Source organism: Astyanax mexicanus, chromosome 12, assembly GCF_023375975.1.
Source record: "Astyanax mexicanus isolate ESR-SI-001 chromosome 12, AstMex3_surface, whole genome shotgun sequence".
Classification (NCBI taxonomy): domain Eukaryota; kingdom Metazoa; phylum Chordata; class Actinopteri; order Characiformes; family Acestrorhamphidae; genus Astyanax; species Astyanax mexicanus.
Genome location: NC_064419.1, coordinates 4424257 through 4448136, shown reverse-complemented (window position 1 = coordinate 4448136; position 23880 = coordinate 4424257). Strand labels below are relative to the sequence as shown.

The following is a 23880-nucleotide window of genomic DNA, read 5'->3' as shown; positions in this document are numbered from 1 at the left end:
TATTCTTTTGCCGATACTCCGTACAGTATTTGTACATCTGTGTCAGCAATGGGTTTAACTTTAATAGCTGAATGCAACCATTAAAACAGGTGTCCAGAAACACTTTGACACAGGGGCAGGTTTCCCAGTTCCCAAAATGACTAAGCCTAGTACTGGACTACACAGGATTTTAAATGAAGATCAGCCACTGAAAGGAAAGAGCATTGTATGAATAGGCCTAATCTCTGTCCGGGAAACTGATCCACAGTGTTTATTTAGCATGCACATTAGCAAATTACTAAGCTAGCCACTATAAACAAGGTTGAGTGTATTCAGGCCATACAGTAAAGCCAGAAATCGATTTAAATATTTCTGTTATTGTAGTATTTTAACATAACTATACTGAAAAAAAACTCAAACAAAGTGAATGGGGTGTGTATCTCTACACGAAATGTTTTATTACATTGCATGAATGTAGGAAAATAGACATGCAGGCAAATGTGCAAATTAAATGTCTATTATTAACAGCATCAAGTTACACTGATCAAATAGAAATGCGTAGAAAAGAGTTACAGTATCTTGAAAGTTAATCAGGGTCAAATATTAGTTCCCAAGAGTCAAATTTAACACATCTTTCTACATGGACAATAGATTATACTGTATCACATACATTCATGATACAATAGTATTTGTGCATTATCATATTGTGCAAAAAAATCTCACTTTATATTTATATATTTATAAAACTTTTAGGGTGGAACAAACACCATTATAAAAATCAATCTAATATATATTATATAAACACAGTGGACAGATTATCATCAGATTTAAACACTGGTTTTTAAAAAGCAGTGATTAATATTTGGCTACAATCGTTGAATCAGTCAAGTGATTGAGATCAGCAAAATCAGCATACAGAAAGAAACCAGCTAAACGGTTTTTCTTATAGGAAAAGAAAAGAAATATTGGCTAAAGGACACTTTAAGATTAAACACACACACAGAGGTAATCTCATACAACGTTATATATTATAATTCTTATTATTATGGCAGTCCCGAGAAGGTATGTAGAAATACTCAGATTATTAAATAAGCATGTGTTATTAAATAAGCATGTGTTATTTATGTGTGCACTCTTAGAAATTATGGTGCCTAAAAAAAACTTCTTAAAAAAACAAGATGTGTGTGGAAATGTGAAAGACCAATTTAAATGTGGCATTTTAGGGCCATTACTAAATTAATAATTACATACTAAACTTAAAGTATAAAAAATATTTCAAGAACAAAGTCATCAAGACATTTCAAGAATAAAATACAAATATATTTCAGATTTTTTTAAATCAAAAAGAAATATTTAAATAGTCATATTTTCTAAAAGAAAAAAAGTGTAATATTTAGAGATAGTGTCTTAAAATGATGTAATTAAAGCAGCACTACTACTATAAAAAGTTACAATATTATGTTCAAATGATTTCCAACATGTATTACAACTTTTATTCTAAAACACACAACTTTATTCTTGAAATATTATGACTTTTTCCTCAAAGTCTACAATTCTTTTTTTCTTAAAGTGGCCCCTTTTCTATGCTTCCTTTTCTATGACATTCAATAAAAAAAAAAAACTCTGAAACACCTTTATTTGTAAGTGTGTGTGTGAGCTGTGTAATCTGTGCAAACATGAACACTAGAAGGTTACCTGACTGACTCTGTTAATTGATTTAGACGAAACTGAAAGAATAGAAGCCCTTCTTCTATATTTATCTGCGCTTAGTCCAATTTGTACTGAGTGAAATATATGCACTGGAAATGAAATTCAGAAAATAGGAAATATAAAATGCTACAGACCTCTACAGCAAAGATTTAAGCGAAAAGGGACGTAAATAACTCCCTCAGAATCAACTCCCATTGATTGTGTAAACCAGGGTTGGGCGGTATAACGGTAATATTTAACATTAAAACATTAACCTGCTGCTGATCTAAACAGAATCAGGGGGCCACAGATTAAACATGGAGGTACAACAGCATGCTGCGGTCATTGCACTGACCCAAAACAAAAAATGGTGAGGTCAAGAACAGCTGTGGGTAAGGTCATAATTGGGAATAGGGGTCAGCATGGTCTGTACCACAGACTACAGAGGGAGCTGGAGGTGAGAAGCAGATTATGTATCAGTGGCTTTTCTATGTACAAGGCAGTTATTGGCTGCTTTTTAACGTTCCACCTTAAATGAAAAAAAGAAGTTGCTGCATTATTTAAGGTGGAACACAACATTAAAATTAGAAACTACTGCTGACAGGAGGTGTTCAGACTGAGTCTCTGACTAATATCCAATATCCACTACTAGATTAGACTCTAATGGTTGACTGCAACTGATGAAAAAAGTTAATCAGAGTTAATCAGCACAGACTGAGCCAGACCAAAGCAAAAATCTGCTAACTATGCTAATTGATCGACATTCAGCTTTGCTGTCAGAGTGATAGTTCAACATTTATTAAATTATTAGTTTAAACAAAAGTGTGTTCACTTAGTCATGAATCGCTGAAGTCATATAAAAACTAAGAATTGTGAATACGCTACTTGTGCTAATAACATTAGTCTTTATTATAAGTAGGCAATAAAGGGGCTCCGGGTGGTTCAACAGACTAAGGCGCTGCCACTATGATCAGGAGATCGCTGGTTCGAATCCCTGTCATGCAGCTTGCCATCAGCTGCCAGAGCCCCGAGAGGGCACAACTAGCCTTGCATTTTCTAGGTGGGAATATAGAGCTCTTTTCCACTCATTACTCCTAGAGTGATGTCGATCAGCACGAGGCGTCTGTGAGCTGATGTATCAGAACCTAGTCGCTGCGCTTTCCTCCGCATCAGCAGCAGTATGACTTTATGTGTCCTCACCCTTCTGGTGTTGGGACATCACTAATGATTGGGGGAGATTATTGGCATAGCCAAATTGAGGAGAAAAGTGGGAGAGAAATTGAAGTAGGTGATATGGCGATATGACTACATTACCGCCCAACCCTGGAGTGAACAGTACTGACCTCGGCAGTGGACATGACCTCTACAAAACGAAATCAAACAAACAATCTACAAAAACGAAATCAAACAAACAAACAATCAGATTTCTTAAAAACGCTCAGTCTGAAAAGCTAGTGGTTACGATACGAAGTTAAGTTTAAGGTTAACTTTAACTTTAACTTTTTCGCCCTTTAAACGGTTTTCCTTCTCATTAAAGGAAAAACTACAGCACTAAGTGGTAATCTAACACTTCATCAGCACGGTGAGAAGCTGAGTATTGTTAAAACCAACTGTACTTACAGTACTGCAAACTCACACGCACGTATATGCAGTCACTGATCTGACAGCAGCCCTTTCTCATGAGTCTCATACAAATACACGCACATACATCCACACATATACACACACACATGCACACCGGTGCCTAGGTGCCAGAGAGTTTGAGAGAAATCTGCAGAGAATTGAAATAACAAGGGATGGAACAGCTTTCATGGGTGCTTTCATCATCCGCCGCACCTGGAAGAGCTGGCAGCTGCCTCATGCCTTTCCCCCCACCTCTAACACACACACACACACACACACACACACGGGCTGGGACGCTAAGCTTCAAACACTCCACACACACACAGACAAAACAAAAGAAAAAAAGAAACAGAGCGCACACAACCCGCACTCACACATGCACAAATATGCTCAGAGCAGCTCACAGCTTGGAAAGGGCCCTAAACACTATCCCTGAACTACTAACATTTCTGATTGAGAGTCTTCATCAACCTCCACACACAGAAACAAACACACACACACACACACACACACACACACTCTCACTCTCTCTCTCTCTCGCTCTCTGCTGGCCTTGACTGCGTCTCTGTCACCTGGCAGCTAATCACTCCATAAGGCTTTTCTCCTGTTCAGCAGGGAACACATCTCTCTCCTCCTGCTGTTGTTGCTCCCTCACTCTGTCCTTCTCCTCCTCCTCCTCCCCCTGCTCCCCAGGGCTCTCCAGCCTGCTGTCTTCCCCCAGAATGCTGCACAGCTCGGCCAGACGCTGCTGCATTTTGGGGATGCCCGAGAGCTGCGTCTCCAGCCGCAGTTTCTCGTCCTGCAGCGAGACGCGGGTGGAGGCGTCTAGCTTCTCAAAGCGCCAGCCGCCTTCTCCGTCAAACTGCAGCAGGTGGGTGTGGTACTTCCTGCGGGCAAGAGCGAGGAAAGGGCAGGCATGGTTAACTTGGGTGATTAAGAATAACAGTAGCTACAATAACAAGATTAATAACAGTCAATACAGTATAAAACACTGCTGTCCAATGAAAAGCAAGCATCTCCAAAACAGAAACTTTATAGGAGAGAGACCTTCTCAACTTTCTTAACTTTCAATGGAAGTCAATGTAAAAAGAGGATGTTTATTTCAGGCCATTATAAAGAGAATTTCTATTGAAAGTTTGGACACAGTGTAAGCGAAAGTTTGTGTTCAAATTATGTAGTAAATCAAAAATCTACAAAAATTGAGATATTTGTTTTTCGTTAGACAGCAATGATAATAATTATAATAATATTAATGCAATAAAATTGTATTAGATAACATATTCTTCAAGTAATGAAGTACAAATACTTCATACTTAAGAAAGAATTCTGGTTATCTACACTTTAGTAGTAAAAATAGTATAGGATGTGGGCGGGGTGGATGTGGGTGGGGCAGGTGTGGGCGGGATTTAAAAGGGATAGTAAAACAGTCATTTTGTAATGTACTTAATTGATACATCTGTTATCTAAAAAACTTTCAATAAAAAATGGATTATAAACAAATATTATTGCTGTTAATAACATGAATTCATTAAAATGCATAAAAATTGAATTTCTTCCACATTAGCAGCATAGCAGATTCCACTCAAAAATAAAAAAAGGAATATTTGTATTTAAATATGTAAATGTCAATAATTAACATCTTAATACTAAATTAATCACAAATTAATTAACTTATTTATTTTATAAATCATTAATCCAATACTACAGCTATGGTACAGCTCAATAAATGAATAAAAATAACTAATTTAACTCTAGGTAGCTCCCTCACATGGCCAAAAGATTTTTCCACCTTCGTAAAATCTGTGAAACTACACCATTAGTGCATTAACTGTCTTCCCCAGTCATGTTAAAGCAGTGTTAGGTAGTCACATGACTACAAGTCTCACCAAAGAGATGGACGATGTGTGATGGAGAGAAGTGCAATCCCAGCATCCTTTGCAGCTTCAAAGATTTTGCCCTCCACATCAATACTGACGGCGCTGGTGCATTCATCCAGGAGGGCGTATTTAGGCCTGAGAGAAATCAGATGCTCAGTAAATATGAGCATGCAGCACATGAGATCACTCATATCACTCAGAAAACAAACAGATCATGTGTGCTAAGAGGCGGATCAGACCAGGCAGACCAGATCACTCATGTTTACTATGCAAAGTGTTTTTTTTTTTAACTTCATGATTCAAAACTTCATTAGGAGTTCACTAAATAATCAATAAATAATTAATAATAAAGTATTTTCCTGAATAATAAGCAAGTATGAAGATGTGTAATAACTCACTTGTGGTAGAACATCCTGGCCATACCCATCCTCTGCTTCTCGCCTCCAGACAAGACATCCTTCCAATCACTCTCTGCGTCCCAACCTACCAATACATACACGTTTAATATGACTGATAATTTATAATTAAGAGATTATATTAGAACAAAAGAACTTGCTCTTACAAGAAGTATCACAGTACAGGGGTTAATATTCAATATATTGTGACATATTATGATTCCATAAGCAATCTGATACACTTTTTTTTTTTTTTGGAGTATCAAAAAACACCATAATATTAAGTATCTGAAAATAACCTTAATTTACACAGACCTACATAAAACACTGTAGTGTAGAGAATTTAGTAATTAAATACCACAGCACCTTAACCCCTTAACAGGCAAGGATCTTTATCAATTGTCTGACTGACATTACACCACTAAATCTTGAGGATTTCTATTTAAGCATTACATAAAAAGCTTTTATCTTTGATAAGGAACATTACTAAAAATCATCATTGTAATTGTAATAAAAAGTATAGAAAAATAGCCAAATAAATCTGTAACATATCATAAAATTGGCTGAACTTCATTTTAAAATCAACATTTTCCTGAACACAAATTAAACAGTGCATGTCCTCCAAACCTTTAGTTTCATTATGTTTGTCTAGTTCTTATGTCTATTTTCAAACCTGCAGAATTTGGGTTGATTGCTGTTACTGATCTGAAATTATCTGAAAGTTAAGTAGAGAGAAAACAGGCAGCTTTTCCAAGTGTCCTGTAGGAGACTTCAAAGCCCTCAAATTTCCAGATTGTAAATAAGTTATTTTACTGCAGAAAATAAAAGTTTTGTATCACCTACACCTGTAGCCCATATACAGAACAAGGTATTTTAAGGGTTAAGCAATCATTAAGAACTCCCTACACATCCCTAATACTAATATCAGCTCTGTAATTACTTAAATCACAAAGCCTTCACGAGACAGGTTGGTTGGTTGGTAGAGTTTAACGCCACATCAGCTCATCAGCTATTTCGTGGCAGGATAGGTATTGTTTATTCACAAGGTTCTATGATCTCGTGATTAGATGTGGACTCTCAGTTTGGTAATAGTTAAAAAGTTCAGTACTTTGTTTGCATTGTCTTTGTTAAAAATGTCAATTAGTGTATCTGACAGGCAGATTTTTTGTTTTGTAGGTAAGTATTTTGGGCATTCGGTTAATATATGTTTTATAGTAATAGTTCGTTGGCACACATCACAATGTGGGGGTCTTTCACCCTTCAGTAAAAAGGAGTGCGTCAGTCTCCTTCACGAGCCAGTCTTATCCAGCTCCAGTTATGAAAGTTGCTGTAAGGTGGAGGTGCGTCCTCACCTCCCTCCCTCTCCAGGATGTAGAGGAGGTTGACAGTGCGCAGGATTCCCTCCAGCTGCTGGTCAGTGAAGCCTTTCTCCACCATCTCCTGAGTCGTGTCAGGGTAAATAACCTGGTCCCGCAGTGTGCCCACTGACATATATGGCCTGCACAGATATTTCAGTTAAGAAAGAGAGACAATAACTGAGAGGGAGAACAAGAACAACATTCGTTTTTTTCATTAACCTAAATATTAGCCTCAATCAATTTATCACATTTGTAATAAACCTGTATCTCAATTCCTTATTGTCTGGCATAATGTGAATATTTTAGTTATCATTTACATTGTATAAGAATTTCATGGTAACTGGACCAATATAGATGCCCCAAAATGATTTTTAAAAAAATTATTTTTCCACTAATTTCCATTGACAACTAGGAACACTTTTTCCTTCTGTTTAGCTGAAATTTCTGATATGTTCTGTGTAAACAAGAATATTTATAAATGCATAAATCACATACTAACTATTATATATTAGTATAATTCTAGGAGACAATCAGCTTTTATATTCTTCTCAGAAAATGTTAGCAAAACAGTGGGCTGTCATCAAAAAAACAGAACCCGCTTGTGTTTCGATGGAAGGGTGTGATTAGAACGGTAATCTGTCTGTTACAATTTATTATTCATGCAGAAATCAGGCACAAAATCAACTGCATATTTTGACTTTCAGCAAGTGTTACTGTAAAATTGGTTAGCCGTTTAGCGTATTTTACAGATTACAAAGCGTACCATCAATGAACGTCTTCTTTCTGGTCTATTTTCATACATAAAGGGCACCAGATTATAAGGCGCATTTTAAGCAACAATAGTAAGGAACAAGGGTGTCGCCTTTTTCCCTTATTTCTAATTCAGTAGGTCTAACTGCAGGGGAACTAAGTAAACAAAACTGTAATTCTTAAAAACAAATTTAAACTTTTTAAAGTCAAGCGAGCGCTGGATGTTAATCTGCACAGATTTTTCTGCTGAAAACTGCTTATTTGGATGAGTAAAGCACTTCAGTTTATTTACAATAAGCTTAGATTTCCAGTATTTTAGTATGGTTAGCAGCAGCACTTAGCACTTGTAAATGCCACCTGATAGCACTACACTGAGTTACCTTGATTGTTCCAGTAAGCCAGTGTAGCTTATTTTAAGCTTATCGGCAAACACGCAGGCTACAGTCCGATATACCCATCTCTGAATGTCAAAAGTGCTAGCGCTGTGCTTAGCGGGTAATGCCATCACTGCTTCAGCTTTGGTGCTGGAGAAACTTCACTGAAATCCATATATATATGTATAACGATGCTCCTTACAACCTGACTGGTAGAATTCATACATAAGGCGCACCAGATTATACTGTAAGCACACTGTTAATTTTGGGGGAAATTTAAAGATCTTAATCCTATCATTATAGTGCAAAAAATACTTTATTTTCCCCATTTCCTTTTTTTATTTGGTGCATGCATTTAAAAAGCTAAATTCTACTACATTCTTGACATTTTACATCTTTTGTTTTAACACAAAATGAATGCTAATATAAAAGCCACTATTTTTAGATCTCATTACGCTTAACTCACGTACACGTGCTGTGTAAATCTTTGGTACACATGATTGAAAGCCGCCACATTCCTAATAAAACAAGTTCTTTCAATTGGAGGCGTAACTCTGCCCTCTTCAACAGTCTCGACATAATGCGCCGCGATGTTCGCTGACCTGTGATGGGTCTGAACGAACTACAGCTGTTGAACTTAATTGATGTATTGTGAAGGCCCGTTCTGCTGCTGCTGTTGTTAGTGTAATCTCTTTCACTTGTTCAATGAGGCAATCGCGTCAAACACAAGCACTGCACGGCCATCTGGACCCACTGCTTTCAGAACCCGCTCTCCTTATTAATCACCGCACTCATCACTGCTAATTAGCTTAGCAGGGCATGAAATGAGAATGAACGCAGGCCCTTTTTCTCTCACTGTCTCTCGCACACACTCCCTCTCTCACGCACACAAACAGCCAACTTCTCAGCAGATGGGGGTCATTTCCGTGGTTAAATAAAATTAAACCCCAAGTAGCACCCATGCTGTACCACCAGCTTTTCGAACAGAGAGAGAACCGCTCACCACATTCAGGCTTGTATACCCACACAATTACAATAGCATTAGTATTAATTAATTAGCTGCATCAATGGAAAACCTATTACTATGAATTATTCAGTTCATTCATTTAATTAATTCAGTATTATTAATTAAATAAAAATCACGATAATTAGTTTTTCTATTTTCTATTTTAAAGTCCCGTCTCGCCCCTGGTTGCCACGCTGCGCGTCTTTACAGCCCGTACCTCTGAGGGATGTAGAACATGTGCTGAGGCGGGGGTTTGTAGAGCACGCCGCTGTAGACGGGCCACAGGCCGCTCAGGATTCGGAACAGCGAGCTCTTCCCACAGCCGTTCGGCCCCGTGATTAACAGGTGCATTCCTTCATCCACCTGAGAGAGACACATAGGAAGACATGTGGACGTTTATCCCAAGAGACAGGAGCAGAAAGAACAAAAGAGACGAGAGGATGAAAGCGTATGCATAATTGTGCACGCATTGTAGTACACTGTGAATGTGTCAGTGTGTGTAATGAGCAGAAGTGACCATTTTAATTCAGTGGAATTCAGTGGAGTATCTGTGCTTTACTTTCTGTGGTTTTCTCTCACTTGTTTTTATTTACAATCTGTATCAAGATTATGATAAATACATCTAAATAAATAAAGATATTTTTTTATTAATTTTTAATCACATTTTCTCGACAATTTACAAGGCCAATTACTCAATCCACTCCTTAGGTTTTCCCCCCATCACTAGTGATACCATACGATACATGTGAAGTAAAGTCAGACTCCGCCTCTTTTTGAGCTGCTGCTGATGCAGCATTGCTAAGTAGCATCACAGTGCTAACGCTCGGAGGAAAGCGCAGCAACTCTGTTCTGACACATCAGCTCACAGACGAAGCCTTGTGCTGATCCACATCACCCTAGGAGTGATGAGGGGAAAGCGCTCCATCTACTGTACCCACCCAGAGAGAGCAATGAAGTATTTGTACTTGAAAATCCATTCTACAATGGATGCAAAGATAAATAAAAAGCTTTACACAACACTGGCAAAGATCCCACTGAAGTGTTGAAGAGAAGTGTTTGCTCTATCATCATCAGATCACAAGTTGCCACAGCCATCTGTAGCTCCTTCACCGCAAATCATTTAGTGTGATTCTATTTAACATAGGGATTTTCTTTAGATTTTACTGATAAATATTTTAAAAATCATATATAATGAATCATGCATAACATATTCAGATATAACTAACAGGGATTCAGGCTCTGTGTCATCTGTAATCAGTGGATTTGTGTGTCCATCTGAATGTTTTGTGTAAAACTGACCAATCGCATAAACGATTCCAGTTAAACTTAATTCTTCGATTAGACAAAGGATCATCAGCTAGGGTGTCAACTGTTGTGTCTTATAACTTTTTTTTATTATTATTGCAAAGATATACAGAATACAGAGAATATAGATTACGGACTAAAAGGTTAAAAAGAAAGAATAGATCAATTTAATGCAAGTTTTATTCCGAGTATTAATCCTTCATTTAGAGGGCAGGATTATTTCTGTCATGTTTATTCTTAATACATTTAAAAAGAGTGTATTTAAATGATATTTAAATTTGTTATATAGCATAAAAAACTGTCAATCTGAATGAACTCTAGGTAAAGCTTCCACTTCTGTTGGTAAAATAAAATGATTATATTCGATTCATATTTGATTAATTATTTAACATTATCAGAATCTATAACTATTAATAAAAGTGTAAAAATAGTTGCCATGGTTAAGCAGACCTCTCCTGCACTTTGCACTTTGTTGGGAGTGGGAGGCCTGGCTGCACCCCTGCTTTAGACGGTCTCTTAGGATATTATGGGTAACAGTCATTGAGTCATGGGGTGCCACATGACTGCTGTATGAAAGCGGTGGGTGGGTGTTAGTGGTGGGTTCTCCTCAGCGGAGCAGCACGTCATTGAGGGTGCGCTGTCTGTACGAGCAGAGCTGATGGCAGAGAGGAATAATCAACACATTGTTCCTGGCAAAGCGGCAGGGGGCCGGGGGGCATCGGGCCGTGGAGTGCACAACCCGTTTCCCAGAATTTAACAGGAAGCATGAATTAATCATGAGGGGTCTGGAGCAGAACAGACTTACATCAGACACATACAGCCAGACTGCGAAGAATAAAGAATGATGCTGACTTCAGACTTTTACAAAATCCTTTGTGGTTTATGAATCTGATGCAACAACAGAACCGTGTTTGGATTAAGAAGCGAAGGATTGTGGTAGCGATGGGTTAGTTTGGTTATTTTCAAAAAATGTGCTAAGCTATTTTTTGCACAATAAGGCACACCTAAAATCCTTTAATTGTCCCAAAAAACGTTAGTGCACCTTATAATACGGTGCACCTTTGTATGAATTTAACCAGACAGGTTGTAAGGAGCAGTAAAGCCACTCCGCTGAAGTACAGTCCGGCTAGCACTGCTGGAGCAACATTAGCATTAGGCTCTAACCGCGCTAAGCATTTAGAGGTGAGTATATTGGACTGTAGTCTCCGTGTTTGCCCTGGCTTCCCGGAACACTCAGGGGGAATGCTAACCAGTAGTGCTAGCTGCCGCTAGTGGTTAGTTACTAATGCAAATGTTGCTGAACCCAGCCTTAGTGGAAATCTAGAAATCTAAGCTTACTGTAAATAAACGGAAGCACTTTAATGATTTTTTTTTTGTTGTGAAGAATCACAGTTTAGTTTACTTAGCTTAGCTTTACTTAACTTAGTTACCCATTCACCACCACCGAGTGACGAGACCTGCTGAATAAAAAAAAATAAAAAAACATGGCGACCCCTGTTCCTTACTAGTGTTGCATAATGCGCCTTATAATCCGGTGCGCCTGATAATCTGGTGCGAAAAATACGTTAAGCATTATTTTGATCATTAAAATTGGTAAAAACGGTAATCCTTTTGTGCTAGTAGGGGAAGCTTTTTACTGTGTGAGCGTGTGTTTGGCAATAAACGGAAATACTGAGAGCTTATCGTTATATAAACCTCTTACTACACCGTTTATCAATACTCACTTATCTTTGTTGATATACTGTCAGAGTTCTATGAACTGTTACAACACCTGCCTTCACAGCACGGGAAACCTTCCCTCAAATATATCCCAGTATATTTATCTGATATGCTGCAGTGATAGGGGTAGAGCAGAACTCTTAGATGCTTGTAACATGGGAAAGCTCTTTTTATCTCTGCTTACGGTAAATGGAATCAATAAAAATACAGAATTAGTTAAATCCAAACCCTGGAAACTGTTCATTTTATTATATTTTATGTTTAATGCTTTTTTAAATGCATTTAACTTTTATTTTGTCTTTATGTCTTGCATGTTGTCACTGTGTGAAATGTGCTATACAAATGTAATTGCCCTGCCTTAAATTTCTAAAATTACATTAAAATCATCAAATTTGGCAAACTGTTGAAAGTGAAGTGAAATTTAGGGACATAAATTCAAACACTTATTATTACATCTAAATAGACATAGTTTCATCTATATACATATGTAAATATGTACAGCAAGTGTACTGTAAAAAAAAAAACTGATCTAAAGTGTTTTTGGTGTTTGTTAACTTACTTCATTTTTTACAGCGTTAGTGTTTTCCTTCAATAACACTGACATGTTGATCTAAATGATTTAAAACACACAGTATGTAAACCCTAATCTGGAGAAGTTAACCAGTTCCAACATACTCCTGGATCAATGTCTGATAATGCCTTGCAGTTGTGTAATTCTACTAAACTCACAATATTAGCAAAGGCATTAAAAGTAGGCCAAACCCCAGACATAAACCAGAAACGATAACAAAGGTCAATAAACATATTATACAAACCCTGACTTATGACCTATAAAGATATCAAGCTGAGAATTACATGCTTTCTTGGTTCACTGATCCAAATTACTCACACAGCTGCACTGGACAGACTGAACCTTAATACACTGCTTTAAAAAAGTTCTTAACAAAACATTACCTTAAATAAGGACATAACTGTTTGTATTTTATTATGAACAAACTTCTATTTACAAGGTCACATCGTTTTTATATAGTTTAATATTTGCTGCAGTGAGTGTTTATTTATATATTTTTTTTAGATGCACACCGAAGCCAAACTAAAATAGACCTCTGCCAAACCATAACAGAACTTACAAAATAATCTCTGCTCTTATAGTGTGAGATGGAGCAGAGTGTATTTATTACAGCTATTAAACTAACCACAGTGCAGGTGAGTACCTTGATATTGAGGCTGGACACCACCACATCACCTGTGGGTGTTATAATGGGCAGACTCTCACACCTGATGCCTTGATCGACGTCAATCACTTGACCTGCAAACACACACAGATAAAGCCTAGAGATTAGATCAGTCAGTGTGTCCTGGAGACCATCTATAAAGTGCTGTGGCTCCACTGATACAATACTTTCACTAACATAAGGCTATACACAATACACAATTTTTTGGAAAAAAATTAAGAGACCACTTCAGTTTCTGAATCAGTTTCTCTGATTTTGCTATTTATAGGTTTATGTTTGAGTAAAAAGAACATTGCTGTTTTATTCTATAAACTACAGACAACATTTCTCTCAAATTCCACATACAAATATTGTCATTTAGAGCATTTATTTGCAGAATATGAGAAATGGCTGAAATAACAAAAAATATGAAGAGCTTTCAGACCTCAAATAATGCAAAGAAAACAAGTTCATATTCATAATTTTTTTTATGAATGTTTAGAAATCATTATTTGGTGAAATAACCCTGGTTTTTAATCACAGTTTTCATGCATCTTGGCATCATGTTCTCCTCCACCAGTCTTACACACTGCTTTTGGATAACGTTACACCTTTCACTCCTGGTGCAAAAAGTAAAGCAATTCAGTTTGGTTTGATGGCTTGTGATCATCCATCTTCCTTTGGGTTCAATTCCAGAGGTTTTTAATTTGGTAAAATCAAAGAAAATCATAATTTTAAGTGGTCTCTCCACTTAGTGTTTTTTCCAGAGCTGTTTATGTAATCTGAAGGATTTTTTAACCTAGAATTATTCATTCCAATTAATTATTTTACACAGGTAGGCAAACACACCATTCAGGACTGTAATTAATGTACTGTAATGTGCTTACACGGCCAGGGAATGGTACCCTAATCTGCCACAGGGAAGGTGGTGGTGTTAACCACTACTCTACTCCAACTGCTACCACAAAGTACAACGCATTATCGTCTTTAGACATTTAAGCATTTAATCATTACTATAATGTAAATACTAGGGCTGCACAATATAGTACAATACATTGTTTCAGCATTCCCAATTCCCATTCCCAAATTCACACACTTGTATCTTCCCATTTAATTTTGCTCTTTTCTTGGATACATGGAGTGAATTATAAATATCATGAGATGTTGAATGGTTGCCATCTGATGAAATCTGGAGAAATCTGGTGAAAATTATTTTTTTATTACTGCAGAGAAAACATTACAATATGTGCTTTTCCAATATCATGCAGTAAAAAACAAAAAAAGCCCTTGTTAGGGTCTTAATGTTGCAAATTTTCACTTTTGGGAATCTGGCAGTTGTTCTTTACATTGTGTAAAAATACCATAATGAATAGACCAATATAAACAGACACATCGCCTAATGAACAGGGGAATGAATTGCTCTCATTTAGATTTGCTCATTTAGATTGCTCTCAGCAGTGTTGTATTCTATCAAAATGAACAACTGTGTTAAAAATATTCAGAGAATAATAGGAAATATTCAGTTAAAACAACCACTGGTGAGAAGTAGTGGTCTTGTCAAGGAAAGTGACAACAATCTGTACTAGGGGTGTCATGATTTCAAAATTTAATCGAAATTGATTGAAATTATGTCATGGTCTCAAACCTCGAAGTCAAAAAGAGGATCGATGATCCCTAAACAGCTACTCAAGCACGCACGCTACGCAAATGGCACAGCACACTGTAACCGACTGTAACCGGTTGTTATTCTCAGGGACAGAAAAGTCTTATTTTTCATGTTTAACTGTTATAGTAGGATAGAGTTCAGTTTGTTAAGGCTCTAATTGTTCTTTTACTTTGTACATGACTGTTCCTGTATTTTTTTTTATTATTTATTTTATGTTGCACATTGCTGTTTTAATAGTGCACACTGCTGCTACCAAAAAGCCACTAGATGGCATTACAAATATATATCTTAATTAAACCCTAATCTATACAGATCTTTTTTAAATCCAGGCTCGTAAACATATAGAAGATAAGAAGCCACTGATTGAGAAAGATAAGAAAAATATTGGTTTTAATAGGGTGGCAAATAGTGCTGGACAATATTTGGAAAAAAAAATAAAATAAAATTGCAGGGCAAATTCTGCAGCCCTAGTGACAAAACAAATGTGGGAATCTTCTTTATTTGCTTCTACCTAATTAAAACCAACTTCAGATTTATAAAAGTAGTGCACAGGGGCACAGATAGCCGAACCCTGTTTAAGTTCTCCATGAGAGGTGAGCTGCTGAGAGCTGTGTGGTGATATTTATTAGGTTGCAGTTTACATCAGACAGTCTGTGTACGCTTTGTGAGCAGAGTGCCTGAGGCTGAAACTCCCCGAAACACAACAAAAACTCTTCTGTAGTGCAGATTTCACACATCAAAACATCTACTGCTGCCTTATCCCCTAAATACTTTGCACTGATGCCTGAAGCATTCTTTTTACCGTTAATGGTGACTAAAATGAATAGCTGTGTAACCTCCAGTAACGGCTATGAAACTTAAAGCAAAAACCTTTATCTGAATTTGTGGCATGTTCACCTTTTGACATAATGGCAGTTCTTTATTTTTTGATGAATGGGCCAATAGAAATGCTCCAAAGTGACTTTGAATAAAACCTTTTTATCTGACTTTTTCTGTAAGTTAACCTTTTGAACTTGGCTTATATATGGATTATAAGGCGCTCTATCAATAAACATCTGTTTTCTGGTCTAATTTTAATACATAAGGCGCACTGGATAAGGCGCATTATGTGACACTAGTAAGGAACAGGGGTGTTGCCATGTTTTCCTTCTAATTCAGCAGGTCTCACAACTGCGTAACAGTCCAATATACTCTCCTCTGAACAGCAAAAGAGTGCTAGTGCTTAGCGCGCTTAGTGGCTAATGCTAATACTCCTGTATAACTCTGTATTTCAGAAGAGTGGTTTTACTGTTCTTTACAACTTGACTGGTAAAAATTATACATAATGCGCACTAAAGATTTTTGGAAAATGTAAAAATTTTAAGTGCACCTTATAGTGTGAAAAATACAGTAACGCTTAAGATAAAATAAAAGTCACAGAGCATGTGGTGAAGCAGAAGGATTAAGAATGTTTTTCCATTCTCTTGTGAAGCTGCCATGATGGAGATACAAGGTTTTTGATGAGACAGTCCCCTCCTCTCTAATAAGTGGAATCATGTATGAGACATAACAGAATAAGTAAATAAGAGGTAACAGGGTTGTAAGGGGTTGCGAATACTTGTTATAAACATGTGAGTAATGCAGTAATCACACTTATACGATGTTAGATTAGGAAAATGTGCTTCAGGCAGGTTTTTCTCATAATAATACTAATTCTGAGAATGAGAAAAGGAATTAATCTAATTAATCTAAATTGTATAAAAACACTATATTCACATTAAGACCTACAGTACATAACCAGTCTAACTCACCTCCAATTTGTAAGGGTCCATCAACCCGCATACCATGTTTCACTTCCCGCAGTCCAGATCGCGTCCCTCCACTCTGTTCTTCTTCTGCTGAGCGCCGATACACCCCGACACGCACGTCCTCAAACACTTCAAACATCTCATACACTCGCGCCGTGTAGCCAGCCAGCTCAGTCACCTGAAGAACACCCAGAGGAAAAGTAGAAAGAGACGTCAGAGATTATTCAAGGAGCATTCAGTGCTTTATACAGATGTAAAATAATCTATGTGTCAATGTTACAGATGTTACGGAAACCTTATGAAATGAATATAAAGAAATGTTATAGATTTAAACAATTTTTTACAGTACTTTCTTTAAAACCATAAAAATAAAATCATATCCCTGTTCTATTTTTCTTAGCCAGACTCAGAAATGATTCAGGATGCAAGTTTCAACCAACACTACATGGATATGGGTGTCTGTGACTCCATAATTGCCCTTTCTTACTTTCCGAAATCATTGAAATCTGTCTGTTTTCTACAGGGAATCGCTTGAAATAAAATCTACATTTTTTGTTCTGTAATTTTTTTTTATTCTGAAGTATTTTTTAATATAAAATTAGTGTTTTGCCTGCCAGCAAAGATGCACTACATGGTGTTGCTATGGCATCCCAGGTGGTTGCTAATGTGTTAGAATATGGTTGCTAGGTGGCTGCTATGGTGTTCCAAAGGGCTTGTAAACTTGGTGAGACAGTGTTGCAAACTGATTGCATTGATAATTCAGGCAGGTGCTATGGTGTTGTTTACTGGCTGATAAGAGTTTGCTATGGTATTCCAGTTGGTTTCTCTGGTGTCTCAGGTGGAATATTACTGTATTTTTCACATCAGATTATAAGGCGTACTGTCAATGAACATTAAGGGGTTAAGAGCAGGCTATAGGCCAATAATATACTTTCCTTTGAACGATGAAATAGCGGGCTCAGTTAGCGGGTAACGATAACACCACACCAACATTATGCTGACGGGAAAATTAAAGGATTTTAAGTGCGCCTTATAGTGCGAAAAATATGGTACGTGTTGCCGAGTGGTTGCTGGGGTACTCTGTATTTGTTTGTTTGTTTGGGTTTTGTGCCATATCAGCAACATGTTGGCTATTTTATGGCATCGACAATGTTTATGACCTAAGCATCGGTACTCTGTGTAGTTGGTTGGGTGTTACAAGTGTTTTATATCATGAAAACTGAAGTGTGTCATAAGTTTGAACGCTGTTCATTCCTGTAAATAAAAAATCAGCAAAATTCTGTTGCCGAGCTTAACACATTTAAATGTTGAAGTTTTGCAGATTTTTGTTCTTTAAGGGCAGAGCCTCTTTCAACAGGAGCATCTCACCTCTTTGTACGAGCTCATAATCCTCTCCACAGCATCAGCCGCTGCATTCAGAAGATTCCTGGCTGTCGTGAAGGCCTCCGTTCTTTCACTCACAAGATCCTCCTCCTTCATCACCATCGCCGCCTGCTTCACATCTTCTGAATCTGAACACAAACAATAAAACAATACATAGTTGAAGAAAGAGGAACTGCATGAAAGGACAGACAATCCCATGGTGAAGGAGCTCAGAGTACAAAGATCAAAAGACTAATCAAAAGACTGTGTGTTTTGCGCATCAGCCTCAAACAAACACATACATCCATAAACAGAGAGAGGAAAAATATACAGCACAGATTCACATAGAATACTGAGAGGACAAACACTGATACATTTTTTAAATATAGTGAACGATATTATACCCTGAAATATCGTGCCATATCACTCACCCCTAATTATCACATCAGGATACTTTATTTATTTTTTTTGCTGTTTTTAGCAAAAGAAAAAAATTACACTTTTCTAATTTCCCCATTATATATCTACTATAGACAGATTATATCTATCCAGTATCATTTATTCTACTTTATTCCTGGATATATGGAGATATTTGGAGTGCATTATTATAAGTATCATGACATTCTGGATCATTGACTTCTGTTACAAATCTGATAAAATTCTTCATTTGTTTTTCATATCTCAGTTAGCGGTGTGCCATATCATATTGAATTTAATTTTAATTTTAATTTAGTATTTTATCATATCGCCAAGAGTATCATTATCGCGAAAATACCATAACATATCATGATATTATTTTAGGGCCATATCGCCCACCCCTACTGCTGATGTAGATATGCAGATTGCGCACACACACAACTTCCTTGTAAAGTCCTTGTAGTAGAAAAGTGTTATCAATAGAATAAGACACACTGGAGCAGATAAACTTAATCCTATAGACTTTACCTCTGACGGCAACTGTGGGCGTATCCATATTGTTAATTTAAAGCTACACTAGAATGTTGTAAATATTGTAAATCACTAGGCTGTCCCATCCTGATTATACCAATGTGAGTGTGGGTCGTACCATGTTCAGAGTAACCCGTGGCGGTGATGATGGGCACGGCGACCATGACGAGGCCGGAGGCGCTCCACAGGTATTTCATGAGGAACTGCTCAAGCATGACGTACCACAGGCGCTTGAAGAGGATCAGGTTGATTTGCGAGTGGAGGGCTTTGTAGCTCCGCTGCAGCTGCGACATCTCCACCTACGCAGGACACCCAGGCAGGAGCGCAAACACACACGCGCACAGACGTACACACACACGCATACACAGCAAGAGATCATCAAGTAAGTAAAGAAATGTGAAGAGGCGTACTCACAATCAAACACTTCTGTTTAGCAGCTCCCCACTTGTCCTTGTAATTTCAGTCTTTCCAATTCCTTAATTTTTGTTTTTTAAACAAATTTTTATTATAGGGGAAATTATAATAAATTGTACTAAGACACCATTCTGACTTCTAGAGTGTGTAAAAGGGCAGTGACCAGTGTGTGAGGGCTGAGAACTTGGGGTCAGAGCGGCACGACACAGAAATCTGCCTCAATTCCAGGGCTTTCCCTTTGTTCCACACCACATGACGTTTCTTTGCACTAGGAATAGCAGCCATTGCATAAGCACATGACTGAGCTACATGCTCCCTATTTGTTTAGGGGCCTCTTTTGCAACAAATAGGCAGACACACTAAACATAGCATAAGCAGGACCTATAGGTGTAGAAATGTCCGTTTCAAATTTCAAATGTAATTATTTCTAACAGGTTAATATGGCAAGTAATGGTGGGCAATGTGACTATATTTATTGTGATACACAATGTACTATTCTAAGCAAATAAAGGATATAATCAGTCCATTTGTCCACTCTGTCCATTTACTCTTTTCATTACGTAGAGTTATAATTTTAAGTTTAATTTGATGAAGTGCAGCAAATTTTACTGAAAGGCTCTTTGCTGCTCTGAGAAATGTTTACAAGCTTTGATGATCATTTAAGCGGATGTTAGGCAGTACTAACAATGCAAAAAATACTTTTTGGGGTTTTATTTATTTAAAAAATGTAAATATAAAGGGCAATCTGAATATAAATTATGGAAATACAAATATAATCTTTCTTAAAATGTTTCTTAAAAATCTTTGTTGGCTTACATATAATATACATATTTTGACCAGGGGTTCCCAAACTTTTGGGTATACTGCCCTCCCACATTGGGTGCAGAAACGTATGCGTGAAACAATGTAGACACACACAGCAGGTACTTTTTACATTTCCATGGAATTTATAGTGCATTATACTGTGGTTTCAGCTTAAATATGCAAAATACCAGCTCCAGATACTGTGCAGATCTGAACTTTGTCTCTGTAGGCCCTGACTCTGGCAATGCTGGCACATCTCTATCTCATTTACAATAGTGTAATGTTGTTGCAGTACATGACAGCAACAGAACACATCTATCCCATTACCTTGTGACCTCCGTAGAAGGCGATCTCCTCTGAGTTGGCGATGATGCGGGAGTGCATGTACCTCAGGTCCCCTTTCCTCTTGGCCTCCTCAGCTACCAGCTTGCCGAAGCGGGGCGAGAATGCCCTCAGGATCTTGGCAGTCAGGGCCACCACAATCCCGGCAATAACTGATGGCCAGGTGGTGTTGGCCCCCTTGGATTGACCTATGTTAATGAGGGTGTAGCAGGTCATGACCACATCCAGAATGGGCTTGGTGAGGTTGGAGTACAGGTGGGCTACGGAGGCGGCGAACATGACCATGTCCTCCGTCAGAGACTGGTCAGGGTTGGCCAGCCTGCCGTCCATGTTACTGACACGGTAGTAGGTTTGGTCGCTAAAGTAGAGCCGGTAAGCATGGGTCACCAGCCTGGTGCGGAAGGCCAGGCTCAGCTGGCCCTCGAGGTAACGGATAGCACTATTCACAAAAGTTGCAGGAATGGCAATGAGCAGCCATTTGGTCAGCTCCCACACGAAAGCCTGGGGGTCTTTCTTGACTATGGTCTTTACTATCTTGCCGTCTAAGTTGGCCACATAAATGGAGAGAAATGTGCGGGAAATCAGTGCCAGGGAGTGGAAGCCCAGAAGTGCAAGTTCTTTGCAGAAGAGCCGTGGGAAAAGGATGCGCAGCAGACGGCTTAGGCGCTCCAGAAACTCTCGGTTGACTGCTGGAGAGCTCTTCTTGTTCCTCCGCCGCTCAACCACTTCCAGAGGCTCTCCATTGGTTTGCGGCAGGTGTGCACGACTTGCTCCCCTTTTAAGCCTCCCAGAAATGTACGGGTAAAGCTTTTTCACTCCATAAGCAGCTAACAGTACAAAAAACGCTTTTTTCACTACAGGCCTCTTAAGCTGAGGGGGGAGCTTTGAATATAGCCCAGACATATTTGCTTTGTTGCTGGCACTCTAATGTTATTTAACTAGTAAACAAACAGTCTTCAGTATTGCTCAGCACATATTAATGAAAAACAAGACTTTTTGGTAAGTTATGCAAGATATAGCTCAACCCTGTAGTATCAAATGTAATGTAAAGTAATGTAAATTATTGGTTTAGTTCCAGTTCTTTCTTACCTAAAATACAATACAAACACAAACTGTGTTTTACTGCGCAGTATACACGTTTTATAATGATTACACTAGGTTTTAACAACCAACTTATAGCTCTATAGCTAGCTATACTTTTGAAATCGATATGAACACCCACAGATGTCTAACTACAAACTTTTTTAGCTCAATTACAAAAAAGTAAGCGAATTCATATAATTGTTAGATTAAAGCACCTTGTAATGAATGTCAGTTAATATAGTTACAGGTGCTGTAAAAATGTAGCTAGTTGGCTGAATAGGTTATATTGAAATTTATACTGAAAACAATCTTATTACAATTATTGAAACTTTTATTATCGTGATATATATTGATATTAAATTATTGTTCAGTCCTGTTCTTAAGTAAACCACTAAACTAGCTAACTAGCTAGGTTAGCTAGGTTAACCTAGATAGCTAACTAGCTAAGTTAGTTAGCTAGCTAGTTAGGTTAGGTAACCAAGGTTAACTAACTAGTAAACCTAGCTAAGTTAGCTAACCTAGTTTAAAAATGTTATCTGCTATTATATAGCAGATATATGTGCCTAATATATAACTACTATATTTTGTATCCACCTTCTTCCTGAGGTAGTTAAAGCTAGCTAGCTAACTGTACAAAATAAGCTTCAAACTTCATCAAATCAGCGCTAAAGTTTGGTTAGCTTGCAGCTCAATAGGAAACTAATAGAAAATGACTAAGCTATGCTAAGCTAAGCTATGCTAAGCTAACTAACGTTAGTGGCGAATGAACGTTAGCCAACTACAGCGGAACAACAGCGAAAACAGCATCAGCACAAAACGGTAAGTTACGTTAGAAACAGGTAGTTAGCTAGCCAAATAAAGAGCTTAAGAGTATACACAGCGAAAAATAAAAAATAAGCGCTACTCCCCGCTGTTAATTCAGGTTTTCGAGCCGTCCAGCAGCACGAATCTGTACTTACAGTGGAATAAACACAAAGTTACAGTAGGTTAGTTAAGTAAGAGCATAACTTCCTCACAGTGTCCGCCTCTCTGTCTCTGTCTGCTCGCCCGAGTAAACGCGCTCCAACTCACCAGCCTCTCTTATCTACCCGCTTTTCTGATAATTCTCTGCCCCTAAAGCGGCTAAAGATCACTCTCAGGAGATACACAGAGAGCGACCGGCTGTAATAAACCTGCGCGGCGAGCGACTTTCTTCAGGGTCCATGTTTAAGCCGCCCTGAGCTCGCAGCGCTGTCTGATAGCCTGAGGGTCAGAGTAGTGCTGTGAGCTGTGTGGCCCAATAGGAGCAGGAGCAAAGAGCACTGCCTACCAGCCGCACTTATACCGTTATACCCGCATTAAAGTGACCCTGCCCTTACTTACACTCATTCATCAGCATTTACACTCACCTCTACTCCAGTTCACTGTGTCCCACTGCTTCCCCAACATGTGCCTTTGTTGACCAAAAAACATCACAAAAGTTTGATGGATGCAGTACACACAATACAGCTCTGAAAAAAAAGAGACCACTTAAAAACCTCTGGAATATAATCAGGAGGAACCCTTACACCAGGCTGAACTGCTTGAATTTTTGCACCAGGAGTGACATAAAGTTATCCAAAAGCAGTTTACAAGACTGGTGGAGAACATGATGCCAAGATGCATGATGAAAACTGTGATTAAAAACCAGGGTTATTCCGCCAAATATTAATGACTGAAATCTTAAAAAAACCTTTATGAATACGAACTTGTTTTCATTGCATTATTTGAGGTCTGAAAACTCAGCAAAATCAGAAAAACTCATCCAGAAACTGATATATATATATATACAGCTCTGTAAAAAAAAATAATAATAAGAGACCACTTCAGTTTCTGAATCAGTTTCTCTGATTTCACTATTTATAGGTATATGTTTGGGTAAAATGAATATTGTTGTTTTATTCTATTAACTATGGACAACATTTCTCCCAAATTCCTAATAAAATATTGGCATATTTATAAAGTTTTAAGAGTTCAAAAATCAATATTTGGTGGAATAACCCTGGTTTTTAATCACAGCTTTCATGTATCTTGGCATGTTCTCCTCCACCAGTCTTACACCTTGCTTTTGGATAACTGTATGCCTTTACTCCTGGTGCAAAAATTCAAGCAGTTCAGTTTGGTGGATTGATGGCTTGTGATCATCCATCTTCCTCTTAATTATATT

General features: G+C 37.8%; 1 protein-coding gene across 1 annotated transcript; it reads right to left on the bottom strand.

The window, feature by feature from the left end:
- Positions 1-407: 407 nt before the first annotated feature.
- On the bottom strand, positions 408-22982 carry abcd1 (ATP-binding cassette, sub-family D (ALD), member 1). The gene is made up of 10 exons (XM_007245821.4): positions 20598-22982; positions 19171-19351; positions 18111-18253; positions 16746-16920; positions 13290-13384; positions 9269-9414; positions 6916-7061; positions 5567-5651; positions 5178-5303; positions 408-4178 (listed from the first exon to the last, which is right to left on the bottom strand). The coding sequence occupies exons 1-10, from the start codon at positions 21513-21515 to the stop codon at positions 3875-3877; spliced, it is 2319 nt and encodes a 772-aa protein (XP_007245883.3). The 5' UTR covers positions 21516-22982; the 3' UTR covers positions 408-3874.
- Between the last annotated feature and the right edge of the window lie 898 nt (positions 22983-23880).